This window comes from Dasypus novemcinctus, chromosome 23 (genome assembly GCF_030445035.2).
Source record: "Dasypus novemcinctus isolate mDasNov1 chromosome 23, mDasNov1.1.hap2, whole genome shotgun sequence".
Taxonomy (NCBI): domain Eukaryota; kingdom Metazoa; phylum Chordata; class Mammalia; order Cingulata; family Dasypodidae; genus Dasypus; species Dasypus novemcinctus.
The window spans coordinates 41,294,199-41,315,375 of NC_080695.1; the positions used below are offsets into that span (position 1 = coordinate 41,294,199).

General features: G+C 39.5%; 2 protein-coding genes across 8 annotated transcripts in view; one reads left to right on the top strand and one right to left on the bottom strand.

Annotated features, from left to right (window-relative positions):
* ACSM3 (acyl-CoA synthetase medium chain family member 3) overlaps positions 1–2,970 on the bottom strand; it is a 33,208-nt gene extending 30,238 nt beyond the window's left edge. For 4 of the 7 annotated variants that reach the window (XM_071211291.1, XM_071211290.1, XM_058286309.2 and 1 more), the window contains exon 1: positions 2,715–2,970. The gene's annotated coding sequence lies outside the window, so the exon portion shown is untranslated. Of the gene's footprint in view, positions 1–1,044; positions 1,168–2,714 lie in introns of all 7 variants that reach the window. The other 3 variants (XM_058286308.2, XM_058286310.2, XM_058286311.2) reach the window with 3 other exon arrangements.
* A 9,466-nt stretch (positions 2,971–12,436) lies between these two features.
* THUMPD1 (THUMP domain 1 NAT10 acetyltransferase adaptor) lies at positions 12,437–20,228 on the top strand. The gene is made up of 4 exons (XM_004474072.5): positions 12,437–12,859; positions 14,294–14,465; positions 15,391–15,639; positions 16,090–20,228. The coding sequence occupies exons 1-4, from the start codon at positions 12,629–12,631 to the stop codon at positions 16,509–16,511; spliced, it is 1,074 nt and encodes a 357-aa protein (XP_004474129.1). The 5' UTR covers positions 12,437–12,628; the 3' UTR covers positions 16,512–20,228.
* Positions 20,229–21,177: the final 949 nt, after the last annotated feature.

Below are 21,177 nucleotides of genomic sequence, written 5' to 3' on the forward strand. Positions count from 1 at the left end.
TCCTTATTCTGTTTTTTTTTTTCAATAGTTGCATGGAATTCCAGTGAACACCTGCACCATAGTCTTAAACTAATACTTTACAGATTATCACTTGAGCCATTTCCATTATTCTGAAATCTAGTTGAAATTTGGAAACTATTTCCTCCATAAGGAATGTCCTCATTCTTTCTCTAAGTACTTGGATGTAACAACAACAACAACAAAAAAGGATTTAAAAATGGCTAAGAAGTATCAGAAGAAAACTCTGATCCTATTAAAATAAGAGGCAGGAATTTGGACTAGTCAGAACAAATAACATTTTTGGTAGGTTGGTATGATTCATTTATTTATTCATTCAACAAAAATTGACTATCCACTTACGAACCATTTCAGGCACAGAGAATATAGAAGTGAATGAAAGAGACCAGGTCTTCCGTGCTCTCATGGGAGATACATATAATAAGTGAACAAATAAATGTGATAAGTGACACAAAAAAGCAAAGAGGATAATGGGGAGAAAGGGAGGCTCTTTCAGAAGATCTCTCCAGGGAGGTGACATTTTTGCCACGATTTGACAAGTGGCTGCACTATGCTAAGCACTTACATTCATTTACTATTATCTCCATTTAAAAGATAAGGAAACACATACAGACATACACATCCAAATTGGGCAATGCATTAGTTCATTCACCAGGTGTTTACTGAACACCTGCTCTCAGCCAGACCTGTACTAAATACTGAAAATACAACTGTGAAGAAAAAGACACAGCTGGTTCCCACCCACATGAAGCTTGTAACTATTAAGGAAGACATAAAACAATTATACATATATTAATTAATATCACTGGGGATAAATCCACTCTACTTAACTTGCCAATGCGAAGTAAACTCACAGTTTATCAGTACATTTCTCACCCACACCCCAGAAAAAACTTTCCGCCATATCCAGAATCCTTCCTCATATAATGAAAAGAAAATTGACCCGTCACTTGGTGCTAACAAACCTAACCACTCTGTTCTACCAAATAGAAAATGACAACATTCTCATCAAAACTGTAACATCACCATTTGTTTGTGGGAAACAAATGCATGTTGTTTCCATGGAAGCAAGTTACTTCCTTGACCACTGAGTCAAACTGTCCCTTGTGATTATCGGTGCGGATCACAATCTTGGCAGGGAAAGCACACCTGCAGGCAGAACAATAACATACAGAACAGAACGACCTGAGTAACAAGATTTATAAGTATAGTTACTGATTTTTATAATAATAGTTCCAGTAAAGTTTGTTGGTGTTCATCAATCACTAGTTAATATAGAATGAGGTAAGGGTAATAGGTAACTTGATTTTGTACTGAATGTCACATATGTTAGGGGTATATATACTAGCCCCTCGACTCAATAAAGTTGTCTGATGAGCTTGAGAAATCAATGCTCTCAGATCCCCTGAACCCAATCTTTCTTTGTCTTTCATTCCCGATACCTCAGGTCACCGACTCCGACTCCATCATTTGTTCCTGTCTTTTCAGTGATCTTAGCAGCTTACAACTTCCCTTTTCCAGGTTTCCACAATTCTTCTTATGTGAAAGAACTAAGAGAACTCACCACATGTGAGTCCAGATTTTTATAATGAGCCACAGAGACAATGCTAAGGAAAATTCTTCTAACAAAGTTCCTCTACTTGTCTTTTGGGCTTTTGAAAGGATTTAAGCTCCCTCTGAAATGCATACTCTAACCTCCACATAAACAGCACTGCCAAGGTACTTGAGTGGGGTTAGTCTTTCCATACCCCCACAAGTACCCCACCCCACCCAAGACACTCCAAATGAACAAGCAATTCAATAGTAGTGACTTGCAAAACAGCCAAGTCAAGTCCTAATGTTTGCCACATCCTAACAAGACTCTGTCTTAAATTCCTCTTCTATAGACTTTCTGGAGCTATCCTTGACTGTCAAGTGGAGAAAAGTAATTGTTCACATGTTATTTTCTTGGTTTTGCTTCTATGTTTCCCAAAGTTTTCTAGGGGTAGTTTGCATTCTTCCTGGATGAAGCAGAAGAAGGATTCCCATCTGTCACTGAGCAGAGTGGGGAGCTAATTAAACAATGCAGTAAAAACTCAGCTGCTACTCAGATTCAATTTTTCCCCCAAAAACATTTTATCAAGTGAACACATGTATTTAGCTTTTTAAAAAATCAAATAGTACTAAAAGGCTTAAAATGAAAAACTCAGCTGCTATGTGTACAGCCTTCTGTGTACATGTTCCTCGTTGCTTACTAAATAGTATCATACCACCACCGAGAAATTCTAATAGAAACACTTGGTTGCCCAAGATGTTAGTTGAGAGCATTTTTTAAAAAAACATTTGTTATTATGAATTCTTTCCTTTATTCTTCTGTTACATTACAATTAGAGCATTGACTTTTTAAAAAATTGTATAGTGGTAGCATACATATAATAAATGTTGCCATTTTAACCATTTTTAAGAGCACAATTCAGTGGCATTAATTACATTCACAATGTTGTACGACCATCACCACCATCCTATAAAAACACTTTCATTATCCCAGAAACTATATTCATTTAGCAATAACTCCCCATTCGTCCCTCCCCCTCCCAGCTCCTGGTACATTCTGCCAGTGAGAGCATTTTTGATTTGTTCATTTTGTCCTCTTGTTATCTTTGCTCAAAGTGCATGTGTCAGCCCAGCAAAATTTACACAGAAAAGGAGGTACTCACCAATGTTACAGATTCCAACACAGCTGGAGAAGATGGCTGCCTTGTTTTCTAGCAGAACAGCTCTGAAACTTGATCACTCATATTGACTTTATTCCAGATAGTAGGCAAAAGAGGAAGTAGTCTGACAATCAGGAGCAAGAAGTGCCCAGAGGGCCTTTCATTATTGACTGGTGGAGACACTCTGGAGGGAAGAGCAGAAGATTTGGGCTAAGTGCACAGGGAAATGTTACACAATCCCTGGCAGTTCCTCTTACAGGCAATGATTTACTTACACTGCAAGCTCCTTGTGGGAGGGGATATGCAGATATCTGTTCATGTCACTGCTCTCAGTTCTTCTGGGTATATACCCAGTAGTGGTATTGCAGGGTTACATGGCATCTCTATATTCAACTTCTTTAGAAACTGCTAAACAGTCCTCCACAGTGGCTGTACCATTCTATATCCCCACCAACTGTGTATAAGTGTCCCTATCACTCCACGTCCTCTCCAACACTTGTAGTTCTCTGTTTTTTTAATAGTGGCCATTCTAATAGATGTGAAATAACATCTCATTGTAGTTTTTTTTCTCTCTATTTTTTTTTAATGTTAAATTCAAAAAATATAAAAGGTCCCCATATACTCACCACTCCTCCCACATCAACAACCTCTTTCATCATCGTGGCACATTCATTGCATTTGGTGAATACATTTTGGAGCACTGCTGCACCACATGGATAATGGTTTACATTGCAGTTTACACTGTCCCCAAGTCCCCCCATGGCAGGACATACAATGTCCAGCATATGTCCCTGCAGTACCACCCAGGACAATTCCAAGTCCTGGAAATGCCCCCACATCATATCTCTTCTTCCCTCTCCCTACCCTCAGCAGCTACCATGGCCACTTTCTCCACATCGATGTTACAATTTCTTCCATTACTAATCACAATAGTTCCATTTTGATTTGCATTTCCCTAATCATTAGTGATGTTGAGCAGTTCTTCATTTTTTTTTTTTTTTTTTTGCCATTTGTATTTCTTCTTTGGACAAATGTCTATTCAGGTCTGTTGCCCATTTCTTAATTGGGTCATTTATCTTTTTACTGTTGAGTTGTAACATCTCTTTATATATCCTGGATGTTAAACTATTATCAGATATGTGATTTCCAAGTATTTTCTTCCATTGAATTGACTGGCTTTTTACCCTTTTGACAAAGTCCTGTGAGGTGCAAAAGTGTTTAATTTTGAGGAGGTCCCATTTATCTATTTTTTCTTTTGTTGCGTGTGCTTTGGGTGTAAGGTCCAAGAAACCAACTACTACAAGGTCTTGAAGAGGTTTCCCTACATTTTCTTCTAGGAGTTTTATGGTTCTAGTTTTTATGTTTATGTCTTTGTTCCATTTTGAATTGATTCTTGTGTAGGGAGTGAGATGGGGTACTCTTTCATTCTTTTGGCTATAGATATCCAGTTCTCTCAGTACCATTTATTAAAGAGACTGTTTTGTCCCATTAACATTGACTTAGTAGGATTGTCAAAAAACAGTTGACTGTATAGGTGAGGGTTTATTTCTGGGTTCTCAATTCTATTCCACTGATCAATGTGTCTATCTTTATGCCAGCACAATGCTGTTTTGACCACTTTGGCTTTGTAATATGTCTCAAGGTCAGGCAGTGAATTTCCTCCCAAGTCGCTCTTCTTTTTTAGAATGCTTTTGGCTGCTCAGCTGCACTTTCCCATCCAAATTAATTTGGTAATTGCCTTTCCTAATTCTGTGAAGTAAGCTGTTGGGATTTTGATTAATATTGCATTGAATCTATAAATCAGTTTGGCTAAGATTGACATCTTCACAATATATATTCTTCCAATCCATGAACATGAAATGTCTTTCCATTTGTTTCAGTCTTTTAAAATTTCTTTTGGCATTGTTTTATAGTTTTCTGCATATAGGTCCTATACTTCTTGGATTAAATTAATTCCTAGGTATTTGAGTCTTTTTGTTGCCTTTGAAAATAGAATTCCCCCCATTTCCTCCTTAGCTTGCTCAACACTAGTGTACATTACTGATTTTTGGGTGTTGGTCTTGTATTCTGCTACTTTGCTGAACTCATTTATTAGCTCAAGTAGCTTTGTCATGGATACTTCAGGATTTTCTAAGTACAGGATCATGTAATCTGTAAACAGTAAGAGTTTTACTTCCTCTTTTTCTATTTGGATGCTGTAGCGGTTTGATATGATTATGAATGACAAAAATAGATATTGGATTATGTTTGTAATCTGGTCTGTACCTGGGCATGATTAAGTTATGATTAGGGCTTTGATTGGGCCACATCATTAGGGCATTAAAAGATATGACAAAGGACAGAGTTGAGGATTTTTGATGTTGAAGTTTGATGCTGAAGCCTTAAGCTGGAGCCACAGCAAGTAAGCACATAGAGAAAAAAGAGACGCAAGTCCCAGGAAGAGAGGAACCCCGAGCCCAGGAAGAAGTAAGCCCTGGGAAGAGAGGAACCCTGAACCCAGAGAGAAGCAAGTCCCTGGAAGGGAGGAACCCAGGAAACCTGAACCGTTGCAGATGTCGGCAGCCATCTTGCTCCAACACGTGGAAATAGGCTTTGGTAAGGGACGTAACTTATGCTTTATGGCCTGGTATCTGTAAGCTCCTACCCCAAATAAATGCCCTTTATAAAAACCAACCAATTTCTGGTATTTTGCATCAGCACCCCTTTGGCTGACTAATACAGATGGCTTTAATTCTTTTTCTTCTCTAATTACCCTAGCTAGAACTTCTAGTACAATATTGAACAACAATGTTGACTATGGGCATTCTTGTCTTGTTCCCAATCTTAGAGGGAAAGCTTTCAACCTTTCCCCATTGAGTATGATGTTTGCTGTGGGTTTTTCATATATGCCTTTTATCATATTGAGGAATTTTCCTTTCATTCTTATCTTTTGAATGTTTTTATCAAAAAAAGGATGCTGGATTTTGTCAAATGCCTTTTCTGGGTCTATTGAGATTATCATGTGGTTTTTTTCCCTTCAGTTTGTTAATGTGGTAGATTACATTGATTGATTTTCTTGTGTTGAACCAGTCTTGCATACCAGGAATAAATCCCACTTGGTTGTGTTTATAAGTCTTTTGATATGCTGTTGGATTCAATTTGCAAGTATTTTGTTGAGAATTTTTGCATCTGTGTTCATTAGAGAGATTAGTCTGTAATTTTCTTTTCTTGTAGTATCTTTATCAGGCTTTGGTATTAGGGTGATGCTGGCTTCATAAAATGTATTAAGTAGTGTTATTTTTTAAAATGAATATGTGTTGAGTTTTGGCAAATGAATTTTAATTAATAAAATTATGTGATTTTTCTTCTTTAGCCTGTCAATCTGGGTGGTTATATAGATGGATTTTCAAACACTGAACCAACTTGCATTTCTGGAATGACCTCTACCTGGTCTTGGTGTGTAAGTCTTTTATATATGGCCGACTTCTATTTGCTAATATTTGTTATGAACTTTTGTATCTGTATTCATGAGAAACATTGGTTTGTACTTTTGTTTTTGTACTGTCTTCTGGTTTTGATAACAGGGTTATACTACCTTCATAAAGTAAATTGGGAAGTGTTCTGTATTCTCAAAGAGACTGTATAGAATTGGTAATTCTTTAAAAACTTGGTAGAATTCTTCAGTGAAACCATCTGGGTCTGGATATTTCTATTTTGGTACTTTTAAAATTATGAATTCAGTGTCCGTAGTACTGAATATACATCTATTTAAATTATCCACTTCATATCGGGTAAGTGGTGATAGTTTGTGGTTTTTGAGGAAGTGGTGCTGTTTGTCTGAGTTGTGAAATCTATGTATGTAGGATTGTTTATAGTATTCCCTTATGTTGGGAATTATGCCCCCACAAAAGGCATGTTCAAGTCCCAACTCCTGGATGCATGGGTGTGAGCTCATTTGTAAATAGGACCTTTGAAGATGTTATTAGGTAAGGTGTGCCTAAACTGAATGAGGGTGGGCCTTAATCCAATATGGCTAAAGTTCTTATAAGCCAAGGAAATTGACATGGAAAGAAGCAGCCATGGGGAGCAGCCAGAAGCTGGAAGTCAACAGAACCTGGACAAGAAAGAACACACTGTCATGTACCTTGCCGTATGATGGAAAAGCCAAGGAACCCCAGAGATGGTCAACCAGTGAGAAGATACCAGTCATTGGAGGAAGTAAGCCTTCTACCTCTGAAACTATAAGCTAATAAATTCCTGTTGCTAAGCCAACCCATTGTATAGTATTTGTTCTATTTTTTAAAATTTTTTATTTATTTCTCTCCCCTTCCCCTGCCCCAGTTGTCTGCTCTCTGTCCATTCGCTGTGTGTTCTTCTGTGACCGCTTCTATCCTTATAGCGGCACTGGGAATCTGCATTTCTTTTTGTTGCGTCATCTTGTTGTTGTGTCAGCTCTCCGTGTGTGCAGCGCCATTTTTGGGCAGGCTGCGCTTTCTTTCGCGCTGGGCGGCTCTCCTTAAGGGGTGCACTCCTTGCACGTGGGGCTCCCCTACACGGGGAACATCACTGCATGGCACGGCACTCCTTGTGCGCATCAGCACTGCACATGGGCCAGCTCCACACAGGTCAAGGAGGCCCGGGGTTTGAACCGCAGACCTCCCATGTGGTAGGTGGACGCCCTATCCATTGGGCCAAGCCCACTTCCCTGGTATTTGTTTTAACAGCAAGGAAACAAAGACATTTTATTATTCTTTTGATGTCCATAGTGATATTCCTTGTTTCATTCTTGATTGTTAATTTGTGCCTTATCTCTTTACTCCTTTGTCAATCTACTAGAGTTTTATCAATTTCGTAGGGGTCCCTGAAGTAAATGTGCAGGGCTCAAGTCATGTTGCTAGAGAGAGTGCAGAGAGGTGAGAGTGTGGTCAGCCATGTCTGTACCTGCCAGTAAGCAGAAAGGAGCTGATGTCCTGACAAGAAGAAACTCTACGAACCCTCCTCAAAGAACTTCTTGACTGATAGCCTCTGCTCTGAGAACAATGACCTAGTTAACTGCTTTAAATAAGCTTGTGGTGCCAGATCAGGGCCTTGTCTTTGCCATCAGCTAGCCCTGGCCCACCTGGTCCCCACTAATCTTGTCTTTGTCTCTGTGTGTCTTTCTTCAGCTCCCATCACCTCCCCTCAGGTTCTCAGTTCACCCACGCAGGTCACAGCAAATTTTAATGATAAAATAAAAACTTCCAAAGAACTAACTCCTTTCATTGCTTTTCTCTACTGTTTTTCTATTGTCAATTTCATTTATTGCTGCTCTTATCTGTATTATTTCTTCCCTTCTGCTTTCTTTTAGTTTATTTTATATATGATGCCATTGTTTTTAATTATACTCAGTTGTAAACAGGGAAAAAACAACTACCTATCTTCCCAGAAGTGGAAGCCCCCTCATTTCATTTTTGGAGATAAGAATAACATTGATAGCAAAACCAGACAAGAATACTACTAGAAAGAAAATCACAGGAAAACTCTGAACATAAAGAAAAATCCAAAATAGATTATTAGGAAACTGAAACCAGTAATATATAGACAAAAACCCATCAAGACTAGTTTGAGGGGAGCAGATGTGGCTCAACTGATAGAGTGTCTGCTTACCATACAGGAGGAGGTCCAGGGTTCAAACCCAGGGCCTCCTGGCCTGTGTGGTAAGCTGGCCAATGCACAGTGCTGCTGTGCACAAGGAGTACCATGCCACTCAGGGGTGTCCCCTGTGTAGGGGAGCCCCATCCGCAAGGAGCGCACCCTGCAAGAGAGTGCAGCCCTGCGTGAAAGTGCAGCCCGGCCAGGAGTCACCTGGCAAACATGGAGAGCTTACACAGCAAGATAACACAACAAAAAGAGACATAGATTCCTGTGCCGCCTGGTGAGAATGCAAGTGGACACAAAAGAACACACACTGAATGGACACAAGAAAGCAGACAATGGGGCGAGGGGCAGGAAGGGAAGAGAAATAAAATAAAAAAATATTTTAAAAAATTGTTTAAAAAGACGAGTTTGAGTTTACCCCAAGAATAAGTTAAGGGAGAAAAGCTATATTAGTATTTCAGTGAATGTAGAGAATGTATTTGATAATTGCAGCAATCATTCATGGCACACATACATAACCCCTAAAATAAAACGAAATGTGAGTAGAAGGGCATTTTCTTAAAGTCATAATAAGAGTATCTCTCAACAACCTAAGTTTGATGGTAATCCATTAGAAATATTTAATGGTGAAATGCTAATCAGGAATAAGACAATGGTCAACACTCCTAGTAAATATCTAACTAAAGAGTCCTGTCAGCACATTCTAGACAAATTAGAATGAATGTAGTTTATCTTTTTTACCACCTAATTCCAAGTAGCTACAAAAGGGCCTAACTCAGTATAATATGGTACAAATATAAATATTTGTTAGATAAATGAGTAAAGAAGACCTATCTATGAAAACAGTATTCTGAAAAAAACAGACAATAAAGAATAATTCTTTTTTAGAATTATCATTTTTATATATAATGATTCATACTCATTTTAAGATTTAAACAACATATAAAAATACAAAGAAAGTAAAAAGCCATTTTGCTTTTTTAAGATTTATTTACTCCCTCGCCTTGTTTTTGTGCTCGCTGTCTGCTTTCTGTGTTCTTCTGTATCTGCTTGTCTTCTTTCTTTCTTTTTAAAGATTTATTTTTATTTATTTCTCTTCCCTCCCCCACCCCACCCTCCATAGTCTGCTCTCTGTGTCCATTCCCTGTGTGTTCTTCTTTGTCCGCTTGCATTTTTGTCAGCAGCACCAGGAATCTGTGTCTCTTTTTGTTGCGTCATCTTGCTGCATCAGCTCTCCGCGTGTGTTGCACCACTCCTGGGTGGGCTGCACTTTTTTTTGCACAGGGCGGCTCTCCTTGAGGGGCATACTCCTTGCACATGGGGCTTCCCTACGCAGGGGACACCACTGCGTGGCATGACACTCCTCACACACATAAGCGCTGCGCATGGGCCAGCTCACCACACGGGTCAGGAGGCCCTGGGTTTGAACCCTGGACCTCCTATGTGGTAGGTGGCTCAGTTGAGCCAAATCTGCTTCCCTGCTTGTCTTCTCTTTAGGCAACACTGGGAACTGATCCTGGGACCTTCCAGAGTGGGAGAGAGGCACTCAGTCTCTTGTACCACCTTAGCTCCCTGGTCTGCTGTGTCTCTTATTGTCTCTCCTCTGGGACTCTTTTTGTTGTGTCATTTTGATACACCAGCTCTCCTTGCAGGCCAGCACTCCTGTGTGGGTCAGCATTCCTTCATGGGCCAGTACTCTGCATGGGCCCTGCTTGCCTTCACCAGGAGGCCCCAAGAATTGAACCTTGGACTCCTATATGGTAGACGGGAGCCCAATCACTTGAGCCACATCCACTTCCCAAAAAGCAATTTTGAGTCCCAACACAAAGAAGCCACTCTTGGTGTTCATTATTTTAGATTCTCTATTCATATTAACAGATAGAAGGGTAGGTGGCTAAGCAGATAGATAAAATAATGGACCCAAGATACACAAAATATTTTAAATAAAACGGTATTAAATTAAATTTTGCCAGGCAAGCAATTGAAGTCAAACTGGAGAATTGTCAAACTCCAGATAGATATTTCTTCACCAGAAAAGTCATTAGTATCTAAAAAATTCCACCAAAGTTTTTTTAAAAACCCTAAGTACCTCCACAGTTATCCATGAACTTCAACATCAGGCTAATTATTTCTCCTCCTCTTAATATCTTTTCTCATACATAACAATGAAATCTCAGAATAGGAGATGGAAATAACTGAGTCAATAAAATGTACATTATTCTTTAGTTGCTCACTACAAGCAATACACTGTCTAACGTTTACCCCCAACACAAGGGATTTCTAAAACTCAAGCTGTTTTTTTGAGGTACCACAGGCTGGGGATTGTACCCTGGACCTCGTATGTGGGAAGTGAGCGATGAACCACTGAGCAACATTGGTTCCCCTGAGTTGGTTTTTTCATTTATTTACTTGTTTTCATTTTTGTTTTGAGGAGGCACTAGGAACTGAACGTGGGATGTTCCATGTGGAATCCAGGCACTTAACCTGCTTGAGCCAAATCTGCTCCCCTCAAGCTGACTTCTATTTGCATGATGAATAAGGGGATATATTCCTCTGTTTTTTGGTATGGGGAATTTTGTGATGTTACCCCTGAAGGGATTGCCTACCTATCCAATACAAAATGAATTGAGTTTTCTTAAGTTTTTCTTGGGGTCAGGTAATGGAAAAAAGAAAATGGATACTTGTTTGGAGGAAAGAAAATGAATTTTCCTCTTATAGTTAATGAAAGTTCTTTCATATGTATTATTTCATATCAGCCTTACTTTTTCTTGGGGTCAGAAGAATGAGAATCTGAGAGATGCAGGCCTTACAATAAATAAGAGTCTTTCTGCTTCCTACTAAAATCTGTTCCACATTTTTACGCCACTGGATTGGTTAATTGATTCTAGGGCAACAAAACATGAATCCTCTTTTGACTCCTCATGATTTTGTACAGAAGTGAGGAATGTGACTTTCCTGCCCAAACCAAGTGCACTTGGAACAACTCTGAACGGATGTCTCTATCACTTGTTATGATTTCATTACAGGACAAAAGTGTGTGAAGAAATTGATAAGGACAATATGTTTTTGATATTAACATGAATTTAATTTACACACCAAAATTAATTGTTCCCATTAGGACAATTTACTGTTAATAAGTTTGGCCATGATTCCTTGTATTTTAATGCATCTCATTCCGGTAATCAGGTCTCCCCGATTTCACGGAATCTTGGTTTTTATACTGTAAGAAATGAAGATTAGTTTAGTTTTCACATAAAGGAAGAAAATATTAATTAATGTAACCTGGCAGCCTTGGCCTCAGTCTCCTGCTCCCGGGTTAAGCAGGAACAAAGGAAACCAGCTTAAACCAGTCCTACAGGTAGTAAAAAAGATTCCCAAGACAGAGCTAAGTCAATACCAATTCAGCACTAAATTCCATTCCTTATTTGGCAAAGGGGAGCAGGTAAAAACTGAAATGGTTGGAATGTGATGGGGGAAGCAGTTAATCACATACGTCTGCGTGGGAAATTTAGATCTTCTTGGATAGACTGTAACCTCTAAAGTATCCAGTCTATGGAGAAACAGAGAAAGGGCTTGTGTGCTAGGCTAAGGGGTATAAATTGTGTCATTTTTCTTTGTTCAGGGTGCCAGCCACGTTTTCTGGTTGTGCGCCCCTTCTTACAAGATTGAGAATAAATTACTTTCTTCTTCACAATTGGGTCTTATTTTCTTCCAGAAGATTTCTTTCTTACAGTACTCCAGGGGTCCTGCAACAGGGGCACTAGAAAAAATTCTATTGAAAATACATTTCTCAGTAGGAGCAAAAAATAAGTAGGATGGGTTTGAAGGTGGTACTGACTTTTAAGAAATACTGACCCATGAAAGCCAGAATGGTTATGTTCTTTTGCTCATGGTCTGGATTCCAATACTCTGAACAACTAGCACATAGGTGTCATTACATAGGACCTGAATGAACAATGAATATGAATGAGTAAATGAAAGGATTCTTTGCAAGCAATGCCTGTATCCAGTTGCGCTCAAAACCTAAGTATACAAGCCGGCTCCGCCAGCAGGCCGGAACTCCATGCTTCCATGGCCTGCTTCCTGCGCCCAGCGGAAACTAAACGCCTGTCCGTTTTCGCGAGGGGCGGGGCTCGGGCCGCCCTTGTTCAGTACGCAGCAGTTAGGCCTTAGAACCCCACCCAGGATGGGACGCGGATGGGGGGCGGGGCTAGGTGGAGGCCGTCGCGTCCACTTTGACGTAACTAGCCGGCGCCAGCAGAAGCGAGGTCGGCGGGAGCCCTGAAGAAACACGAAGCGTCATGGCGACCCCCGCCCAGCAGCCTCCTCAGACTAGCGGTGGAAAGCGCAAAGGGAAGGCGCAGTATGTGCAGGCCAAGCGGGCTCGGCACTGCGACGCCGGCGGGCCCCGACAACTGGAGCCCGGGCTACAGGGCATCCTTATCACCTGCAACATGAACGAGCGCAAGTGCGTAGAGGAGGCTTACAGCTTGCTCAGCGAATACGGCGACGACATGTATGGGCCGGAAAAGGTACCGATCCCAGAGCGGGCGGGCAGGCTTGTGGGGAGGAGGGAAGGCGAGCAGCCCGGCTGCCTTTATACGCTTGCGCGCCGCCTCAGCCGCGGGCGGTAACGGGGAGGAGTGTGGCGATCTCGTGTTTACTCGGTTACACACACTGGCTTTCTCTGGAACCAGAGTTCGAGACCTCGTCGAAGTTGTGTTCCGTAACTCTGGAGTCCTCGGATGCCCCAGAGAAACCTTGAACGCCTGCCCGGTTTTGTGCTTGAAATCCTTGCACCTTGGACTTTCCTCACCCCATTGTTAATCACGATAGCTCCCGTTTATTGATTGCTTCCTGCGGGCCAGGCGTTGTGCTGAAGCTCTTCAGAAACATAACATTTACTCCTCATGACATACTTGTGAGGTAACGTTTATGAGGACATTGAGGCTCAAGGAGATTAAGTAGATGGTCCAAGTTCGCAAGGACAAACTTCATTCATCCTCATGATGTTTGCTATGTCTCACCATCTGAACACCATGGTTGTAATCCATATTTGTTCTAAGCAGTATTATCTCTGAAATACCGGATTTAGCTTGTTATTTCTAAAATGCATGTTAAAGTAAGTTTTGAAAAGTAAAGAGTTTGTACCAATACCACCTAAAATCTAACTGTTCATCACAGTTTGGGAATTACTATTTTATTGGCTTGGGATCTGGACCAGTACATACTAACACCCCCCCCCCCCCCCCCTTTTGCCATCCCTCTTCCTCCCTAAGCAATTAAGTAGAGGAGGATAGCACAGAGCAGATTTGCATTCTGGCTGTTAGGGGACAGTCATATACTAGCTTTGGGACTTGGGCAAATTGACTCTGCTGAGCTTGAGTTTATTTGTAAAGCGATAATAATGATAGTACTTTGTAAAGTTTCCTTGAGGCTAAAAAGTATACATAAAATATGTCCTGGTGTATTAAAAAGACCTCATAAATAGGTGTAATTACTATTAGTGGTAAATTGGAAAGCCTGTGAGTGTTGCAGAGAATTAGGCAACAAGTCTATACTGGTATCCTGAGTAAGTTGAACTATTTCTCTGCCCTGTTCCTCAGTATTACAGGAGTAAGGATTTTGAACTCTGTAAGTATTTGGTCTCATCTCACCAAAAAAAGAGTTTCCCAACTTAGGAAGCACAAAGATATCTAATGATGGTTTTAAGGCCCATCCTGAAATGATTCATCTGGTGAAAGCATTTCCCCCTGTCCTGTACTGCCAAGATGCTTTGAAAATTATATGCAGGACAGTTTCAGGGAACTCCCTCCTCCGTGTTTTGAAGGAGTGATGTTTCAGTTTCTCAATAAAAGCTTAATTGTCGGTATTGAGCCATCTGCCACTGGGGGGGTTTCATGTAAGTAGTTAATTATAGCTTTAAACATGGCATTTCTGCTCATTTGTTTTATTTATGCAAACAGTTTACAGAGAAGGATCAGCAGCCATCTGGAAGTGAGGAAGAAGATGATGTGGAGGCTGCTTTGAAGAAAGAAGTTGGTGACATTAAGGCATCTACAGAAATGAGGCTAAGAAGATTCCAGTCAGTGGAGAGTGGAGCAAACAATGTTGTCTTCATTAGGACACTTGGAATAGGTATGTCTGGTTTATATTCTTTAGACTTGTTGATGCTGTAACACCTGAACATCTCCTTGCCTAGAAAATGGCTTCATGGGCATGACTCAGTTAATCATTTGATTGCATCCTTTCTACACTGTGTTAGCATTAGGCATTTAGAGTGGATTGGGTCACGGACATAGCACTGCCTTGGGATGGAAACCTGGCTTTACCGTAACTTTAGGCAAAATGGAGGTATGGCTTATGTAAAAGGGGTAGCTGCTCCTCAGCTCCATCCAATTGTTGCCATTTGGGAATGTGGTCCTGGTAGGATCAAATCTTCCACTTTTTTCAAAGAAGTTGGAAATCTGGAGAAGTTTCTTAATTTTTGAATGTGGGAAACAAAAAAATTCTGAGCAGCCCCAAACATATTTGTATGTAGGCATGATGTAACCTAAGAGCCTCTACTCCCTGGTTTTGTGTACTCGGGGGTCTGGGGCTCCTTGCAGATTTGAGATCTAGATTTCTGTGGTAACTTAGCTAATGGATTAATTAAATCCTTTTGAGAGACTTGCAGTTTTTTTTTTTGGTAAAAACGTATGCACTATTAAAAATTGTTACTCTGATAGTCGCCACTGATATGGGGGAGGGGGAGTTTGGTGTTATAGTCAGATAAATCCGAATATCACAAAAATGTTAACTCCATTGTCTTTACTGGAGTGAACATTTGTTTTTAGTGGAAGCAGTAATAATGCTAAAGAGTTAGAATATTAGCTACAGTATTTATACGTAATGGACAATGAACAAATATTAGTTGGAAAAAAATGACTGGGTAGACTCATCACAAAAATTTCTTCTACATCTACCATCACCTTATGTCAGTGCCAACGAAAATTGTTTTAGAGAGTTTGAAGAATCTCTAAAATTTCTGAGAATTTATATTAACTTGTTGATTCTTTTTTAGAACCTGAGAAATTGGTACATCATATTCTCCAGGATATTTACAAAACCAAGAAGAAGAAGACTCGGGTTATTCTGCGAATGTTACCCATCTCTGGCACGTGCAAGGCTTTCTTAGAGGATATGAAAAAATATGCAGAAACATTTTTGGAACCCTGGTTTAAAGCTCCAAATAAAGGGACATTTCAAATAGTATATAAATCTCGAAATAACAGTCACATGAATAGAGAAGAAGTTATCAAAGAATTGGCAGGTATATTTCTGTTCATGACTATATATTGTTGTCCATTATTAAATACTTGTCCTTGTTTTTAAGAATTTTTTTTAACAAGAATTAATGTTTATATTTTTGAGTATACAACAAATATATTAAAATGTCCTTAAAATAATATCCAACCTAAATGATTTAGATACGTTGGATGAGATTTTTAGGTAAAGTCTTTTGAAATCAAGGTTGAATTTTTTTTTAAATTTACTTTTTTATCACTTGTCTCAAGATTTTGTTTGTATTTATTTATTGAAAAGGTTTAGTGCATTTGACTAAAAGACCATGTAGAAGCATGGACTGCTCTATATATACGTGTGTGTGTGTGTGTGTGTTTAACGAGTTCCCAAAAGAAGGAGAAAAGATTGTTATTTTTAATTCATCAAGCTTAATGGTATCCTTTTCTGCCTAATTGTTGCCCTGTTATTTTTGTTACAGGAATAGTTGGCAGCCTCAATTCAGAAAATAAAGTGGATCTTACCAACCCACAGTACACAGTGGTAGTAGAAATCATCAAAGCTGTCTGTTGCCTGAGTGTTGTGAAAGATTATATGTTGTTCAGAAAGTACAATCTCCAGGAAGTGGTGAAGAGTGCTAAGGACCTGTCACAGCTTAACCCAAAGCAGACAGTGCAAGCAAGAAATGGGAAAGAAGCTAAATTGGAATCTGGTGACAAATCAAATCAAAGTGACCCAGCAGAAGGAAAAAATAACCAGCAGGTGGTGCCAGAGAATAGTGAGGAGGTGGGGCAGACCGAAACAAAGTCTGAGATACAGTTAGTGAATGAGGGCGGAGCTAAACCTGAACTTGCAAGTCAAGTCACAGAAGAATCCAAATCAAATGAAAATGACCTATCATAGGGGGGGAAAAAAATCTGACATTGGTGGTCAGTTTCAAAACTGGGGTTCTATATAAAATTATGACTGAAAATATTGTTTTTGAACTTTGTGTACTGTACTCATATAAGTAGTGAACAATGAGCAGCTCTGTTAACAGTTTTCTTAGTGATCTTTCTGCCCTGTTTGACAGTATGCAGTAGGGTCGTGTGCATTTGGTGGGGTTGGGGGAAGCTATTGATTATTGGTGAACACTGTATTATATACAGAAGGAAGGGTGGTAGGAAAATAATGTTTACCTCTCCCTCATTGTTACCTTCCTCAGCCTTCCTCATGTACTGCCCTCTGACTTGGGAGCAAATAAGCTCTGTGTAATAGGAGATTAGAAGGGAATTTTCCTTCTAAGGAAGGAATTTTTACAAGCCACAACTCAGATGTCCTTGCTATTTTGTTGTAAATCTTTCTAAACCATGGATTTGTATAGGTTAGAAATGAATTGTTTTGTGCCTTTTTTGAATTTTTTTGTGAATTTCCTTAGTTATTATGCCCATTTTTATATTTTATTAACATTGGTTTGTAACAAACAAATTTGATGGTCCAGTGCTGCAGTATTTGAAGGCAACATGTCTGAAAAGAGGACCTTCCTAGGTGTAGATCTACAGGCATTTCTGGTAAGGTTAGTGATGAAAAATTACAATTTTCTGACTTACTTTGTATACTAATGCAACAGGGGACACAAAGAAAGTGTCTTCATAATGAAAGCTACTTTTCCAAGGTTTTTGTGTTCTCCAAGCTTTCCTTTTCCATTGTGCATTGTCTGTGGCATACATTTAAAAATCCAACAGTTGCTCCAACAATTGTAACTATAGTCATAAGTTGGTTTTTTTTAAAAAAGATTCATTTATTTCTCTCCTTTTCTCCCCTGTTGTCTGTTCTCTGTGTTCATTCACTGTGTTTTCTTTTGCATCCACTTGCATTGTCAGGCGGCACTGGGAAACTGCGTCTCTTTTTTGTTGAGTCAGCTCTCCATGTATGCAGCACCACTCCTAGGTGGCTCTCCTTGTAGGGCGCACTCCTTGTATGTGGGGCACCCCTATGCGGGGGCCCCCTTGCATGGCATGGCACTCCTTGTGTGGCAGCACTGCACGTGGGCCAGCTTAGCACACAGATCAGGAGGCCCTGGGTATTGAACCCTGGTCCCTCCATATGGTAGGTGAACGCTCTATCAGTTGAGCCACGTCTGCTTCCCTTAGTCATAAGTATTTGATTAGTAAAGATGTTGATTATTTTAAATGACTCTTGAAATAGCAAAACAGTAAAGTTTTGTTTTAAAAGTCACATGCATTGAAAAGGTTTAGGAAACAAGTTATTTTGTAATAGAACTTACCCTAGAAAAGGAAAATCTGCATAGTTGCTTGGAATCTAAAAATGCCAACATTAAAATGGAAGGTGAATAAAGTGAAAAGACTTTATTCTCAATAGAGGAATTTGACTTATTGATGGTAAGTCACATGATGCTGAAGAGGTTTGTGTGAATAACGGAAAAGGAACAGCTTCTCTATCTGGGTTAATGAATCAACATTTTGCCAATATTTGCCCTGCTATAGCATTTGTAAGTTTTTTAAGTGATGATAAAATTCAAGAAAACTGCTGCACAGAGCTGCCGAAAACAAACAGCAATATATAATTGTAGTGTCTTCATATCTGGAAGCCAAAGGTCTATCGTCTCTACTGTTGGTGCAGTGATTGGTTCCATAAGTCCTCATAAAAAAAGAAAATCTAACGTTGACATTACAGCACATTTCTTTCTTCACAGAACATGCTAACAAAAACTTAGAGATGAAGAAAGTTCTGAGTAATGCTATGAAAATATTTAACTTTTAATAAAGTTTAATTAGACCCATTAATGTAAGAATATTAAAAAACAAAAAATTAAAACGAGTGGAGCGTACGAATCTCCTAGTACATACAGAACTTCAGTGGCTTATGAGAGGAAGAATTTTGAACAGGGTGACTAAGCTGAAAGGTGAATTGCCATAGTTCTTAAAATAGTAGGCCAATTTCAAAGTGACAGGATTCTTAGATTTGAAAGGATTTTGGAAAAATCACATCTCCAGAGAAGCTCGTGACATGTTTCCGCGGCCAACCTGGCTTGAGAATGAAGAAAGATAGCAGTGATTCTCAAGCTTTACTAAAAACCACCTGGAAGAACTACAAAACCAAATGAAACAGTACTTCCCCTTTTTGGAACACTAGACTATGACTGGGTGAGGAACCCTTACTCTAAATCTTTTGCTCAGTCTGAGAATTTGTCTTTGAGAGAAGAGGAAGAACTCTGTAGGCTTTAATCTGATAATTTCTGGATTTTTGTGATACAGGAGTATCCTTACAGCTACAACTTGGTGCTCGCTCTGCCGTACCATTAGTGTTCCCTGCAGGGGTTCCCTGAATTTGAAAGTTACTTTAAGGGTTCCTCCAGAGTACAAAGATTAAAAGAGGCTGGAAGAGACTGATACCAAAGAAGGCTGTAAAATAACTATCCAGATAGAGAAATTTAAAGGGCGGTGAAATTAGCTTTCGTGATGAATTTATTAAATTTTAGAATGTTAGTAATTAAATCTTAAGACTTCTGCCCATCTGGCTATTATGTTAAATGGCTGGTGACATGAGAATGTATTGTATCCTAGCTAGTGGTCCTGTTTTCTAAGCCAGACTAGAAGGATTTGGGGGTGAAGGGGGTTGGTAAGGAAACTACAACTTTGCTAATGCAGATGAGGGCTCCTCAGGCTAGAACTTCCTTAATATAACTTTATGTTTTTAAATTTTTTTTAGGAGGTACCAGGATTGAATCCAGGACCTTGTACATGGGAATCAGGTGCCCCAATGAGAGTTTTTTTGTTTTTGTTTTTTTTTGGTCTGTTTTGTTTTTAAGAGGTACTGGGATTGAACCCAGGACCTGTTTGGGAAGCAGGTGCTCAACCCCTTGAGTTACATCTGCTTCCCCTTTAATACAACTTTAACATTTAGAATGTTAACTCTTAATGGTGTTGAAGTCATCTTGAAGGAATTACAAAACCATTGTTAGTATCATTTGGAGAAACAGGAAGGGTAGGATTTTGGTACTTTTTTTTTTTAGCAGACTTGCTCCAAAATAAAGAGACTTTTATTTTGATTTATGAGACAAAGGGACTCCAGAATAAAATTGGCCGTATACCTAGAGGATGTATAGCGCTGAAACTAGGTGCTTTTACTTTGTGAAAGCTGCTCTCTATAGAAAGATTCTGATTTTATAGGTTGTTTTCAATCTATTTTGTATTTATTTGTATTTGGTAAAACAAGCTATTCTTCCCCAGCTATACATTACCATGTTCTGTTGGAATCTGAATTCTTTCATTGAAAGATTTGTTTTCAGGTTTATAAACTATTCATTTTCACTGGCATTTGAGCCTGTTATTTTATAAATGGTGAGATTCCAGGGTGGGAATTGAGTGCTGCTTTTTTCTTTCTAAAAAATTATGTCAGTTAAAAAACAGTAACAGAAAACTCTAGTATTGTGATTTAGTTAACTTGTTTTGCTCTAGAGAGAAAAAAGTTAAACTTGGTATGTTTTTAAACATATTTCTCTAAGGTTAAACATGATTTTTAAATGTTACTTGTATTTCACTTTTGCTACAGTCAGATATTCAGCTTGTTTTTCATAGTTCCTGATATTTTCAGAGAAATTAAAATCTGGTCCCTGAAGACTGGTGTTTTGTACATTTCCATTCTTTCTGCCTCTTGTTAAATCTCTCAGTAGAAATATTCATAAAAGGTGTTTACATGTCAGATTATCAGATTAAAAAGCCATGTGCATGGCCCTAAAAATGTAAAAATATTATTAATTACTCTTGAGTAATCAATTCTCCTAAATCATTAAAGTTTTGGATTTAAAAATTTGTTTCTCTCCCCTCCCCTGTTGTCTGTTCTCTGTGTCTGTTTGCTGCATGTTCTTTGTTCGCTTCTGTTGTTGTCAGCAGCACGGGAATCTGTGTTTCTTTTTCTTGCGTCATCTTGTGTCAGCTCTCCATGTGTGTGGCATCATTCCTGGGCAGGCTGCACTTTTTTTCACGCAGGGCGGCTCTCCTTACAGGGCGCACTCCTTGCGTGTGGGGCTCCCCTACGCGGGGGACACCCCTGCATGGCACGGCACTCCTTGCACACATCAGTGCTGCGCATGGGCCAGCTCCACACGGGTCAAGGAGGTCCGGGGTTTGAACCGCGGACCTCCCATGTGGTAGACGGATGCCCTAACCACTGGGCCAAGTCTGCCACCAAGTTTTGGATATTTTACAGTGGATTTGCTTAATTTTTTTTACACTTTTAAAAATTAAAGTTAATCACAATGTTACATTAAACATGAGAGGTTCCCATATAACCCACTCCCCACCCCCCAACATTTTTTGTAAATTGTATTTTTTTTAAGATACATAGATTTCAAAAAATGTTACATTAAAAAAAGCATGAGGTTCCAGTATACTCCCCATTTCCCCACCCCTCTCCAACACCAACAACCTCCCCTATCGTGGCACACTCATCGCACTCAGTGAACACATTTTGGAGCACTGCTGCACCATATGGATAATAAGTTTACCCTGTAGGTCACACTCAGTACATTCAGTGGGTTATGGCAGGATACATAAAGTCCAGCATC

Excerpts from the sequence above, each read along its gene's own strand:
- THUMPD1 (XM_004474072.5), top strand. The coding sequence starts at position 12,629 with ATGGCGACCCCCGCCCAGCAGCCTCCTCAGACTAGCGGTGGAAAGCGC. Across the intron at positions 12,860-14,293 it reads ACATGTATGGGCCGGAAAAG|TTTACAGAGAAGGATCAGCA; the intron begins GTACCGATCCCA and ends TTATGCAAACAG. Across the intron at positions 15,640-16,089 it reads AGTTATCAAAGAATTGGCAG|GAATAGTTGGCAGCCTCAAT; the intron begins GTATATTTCTGT and ends TTTTTGTTACAG.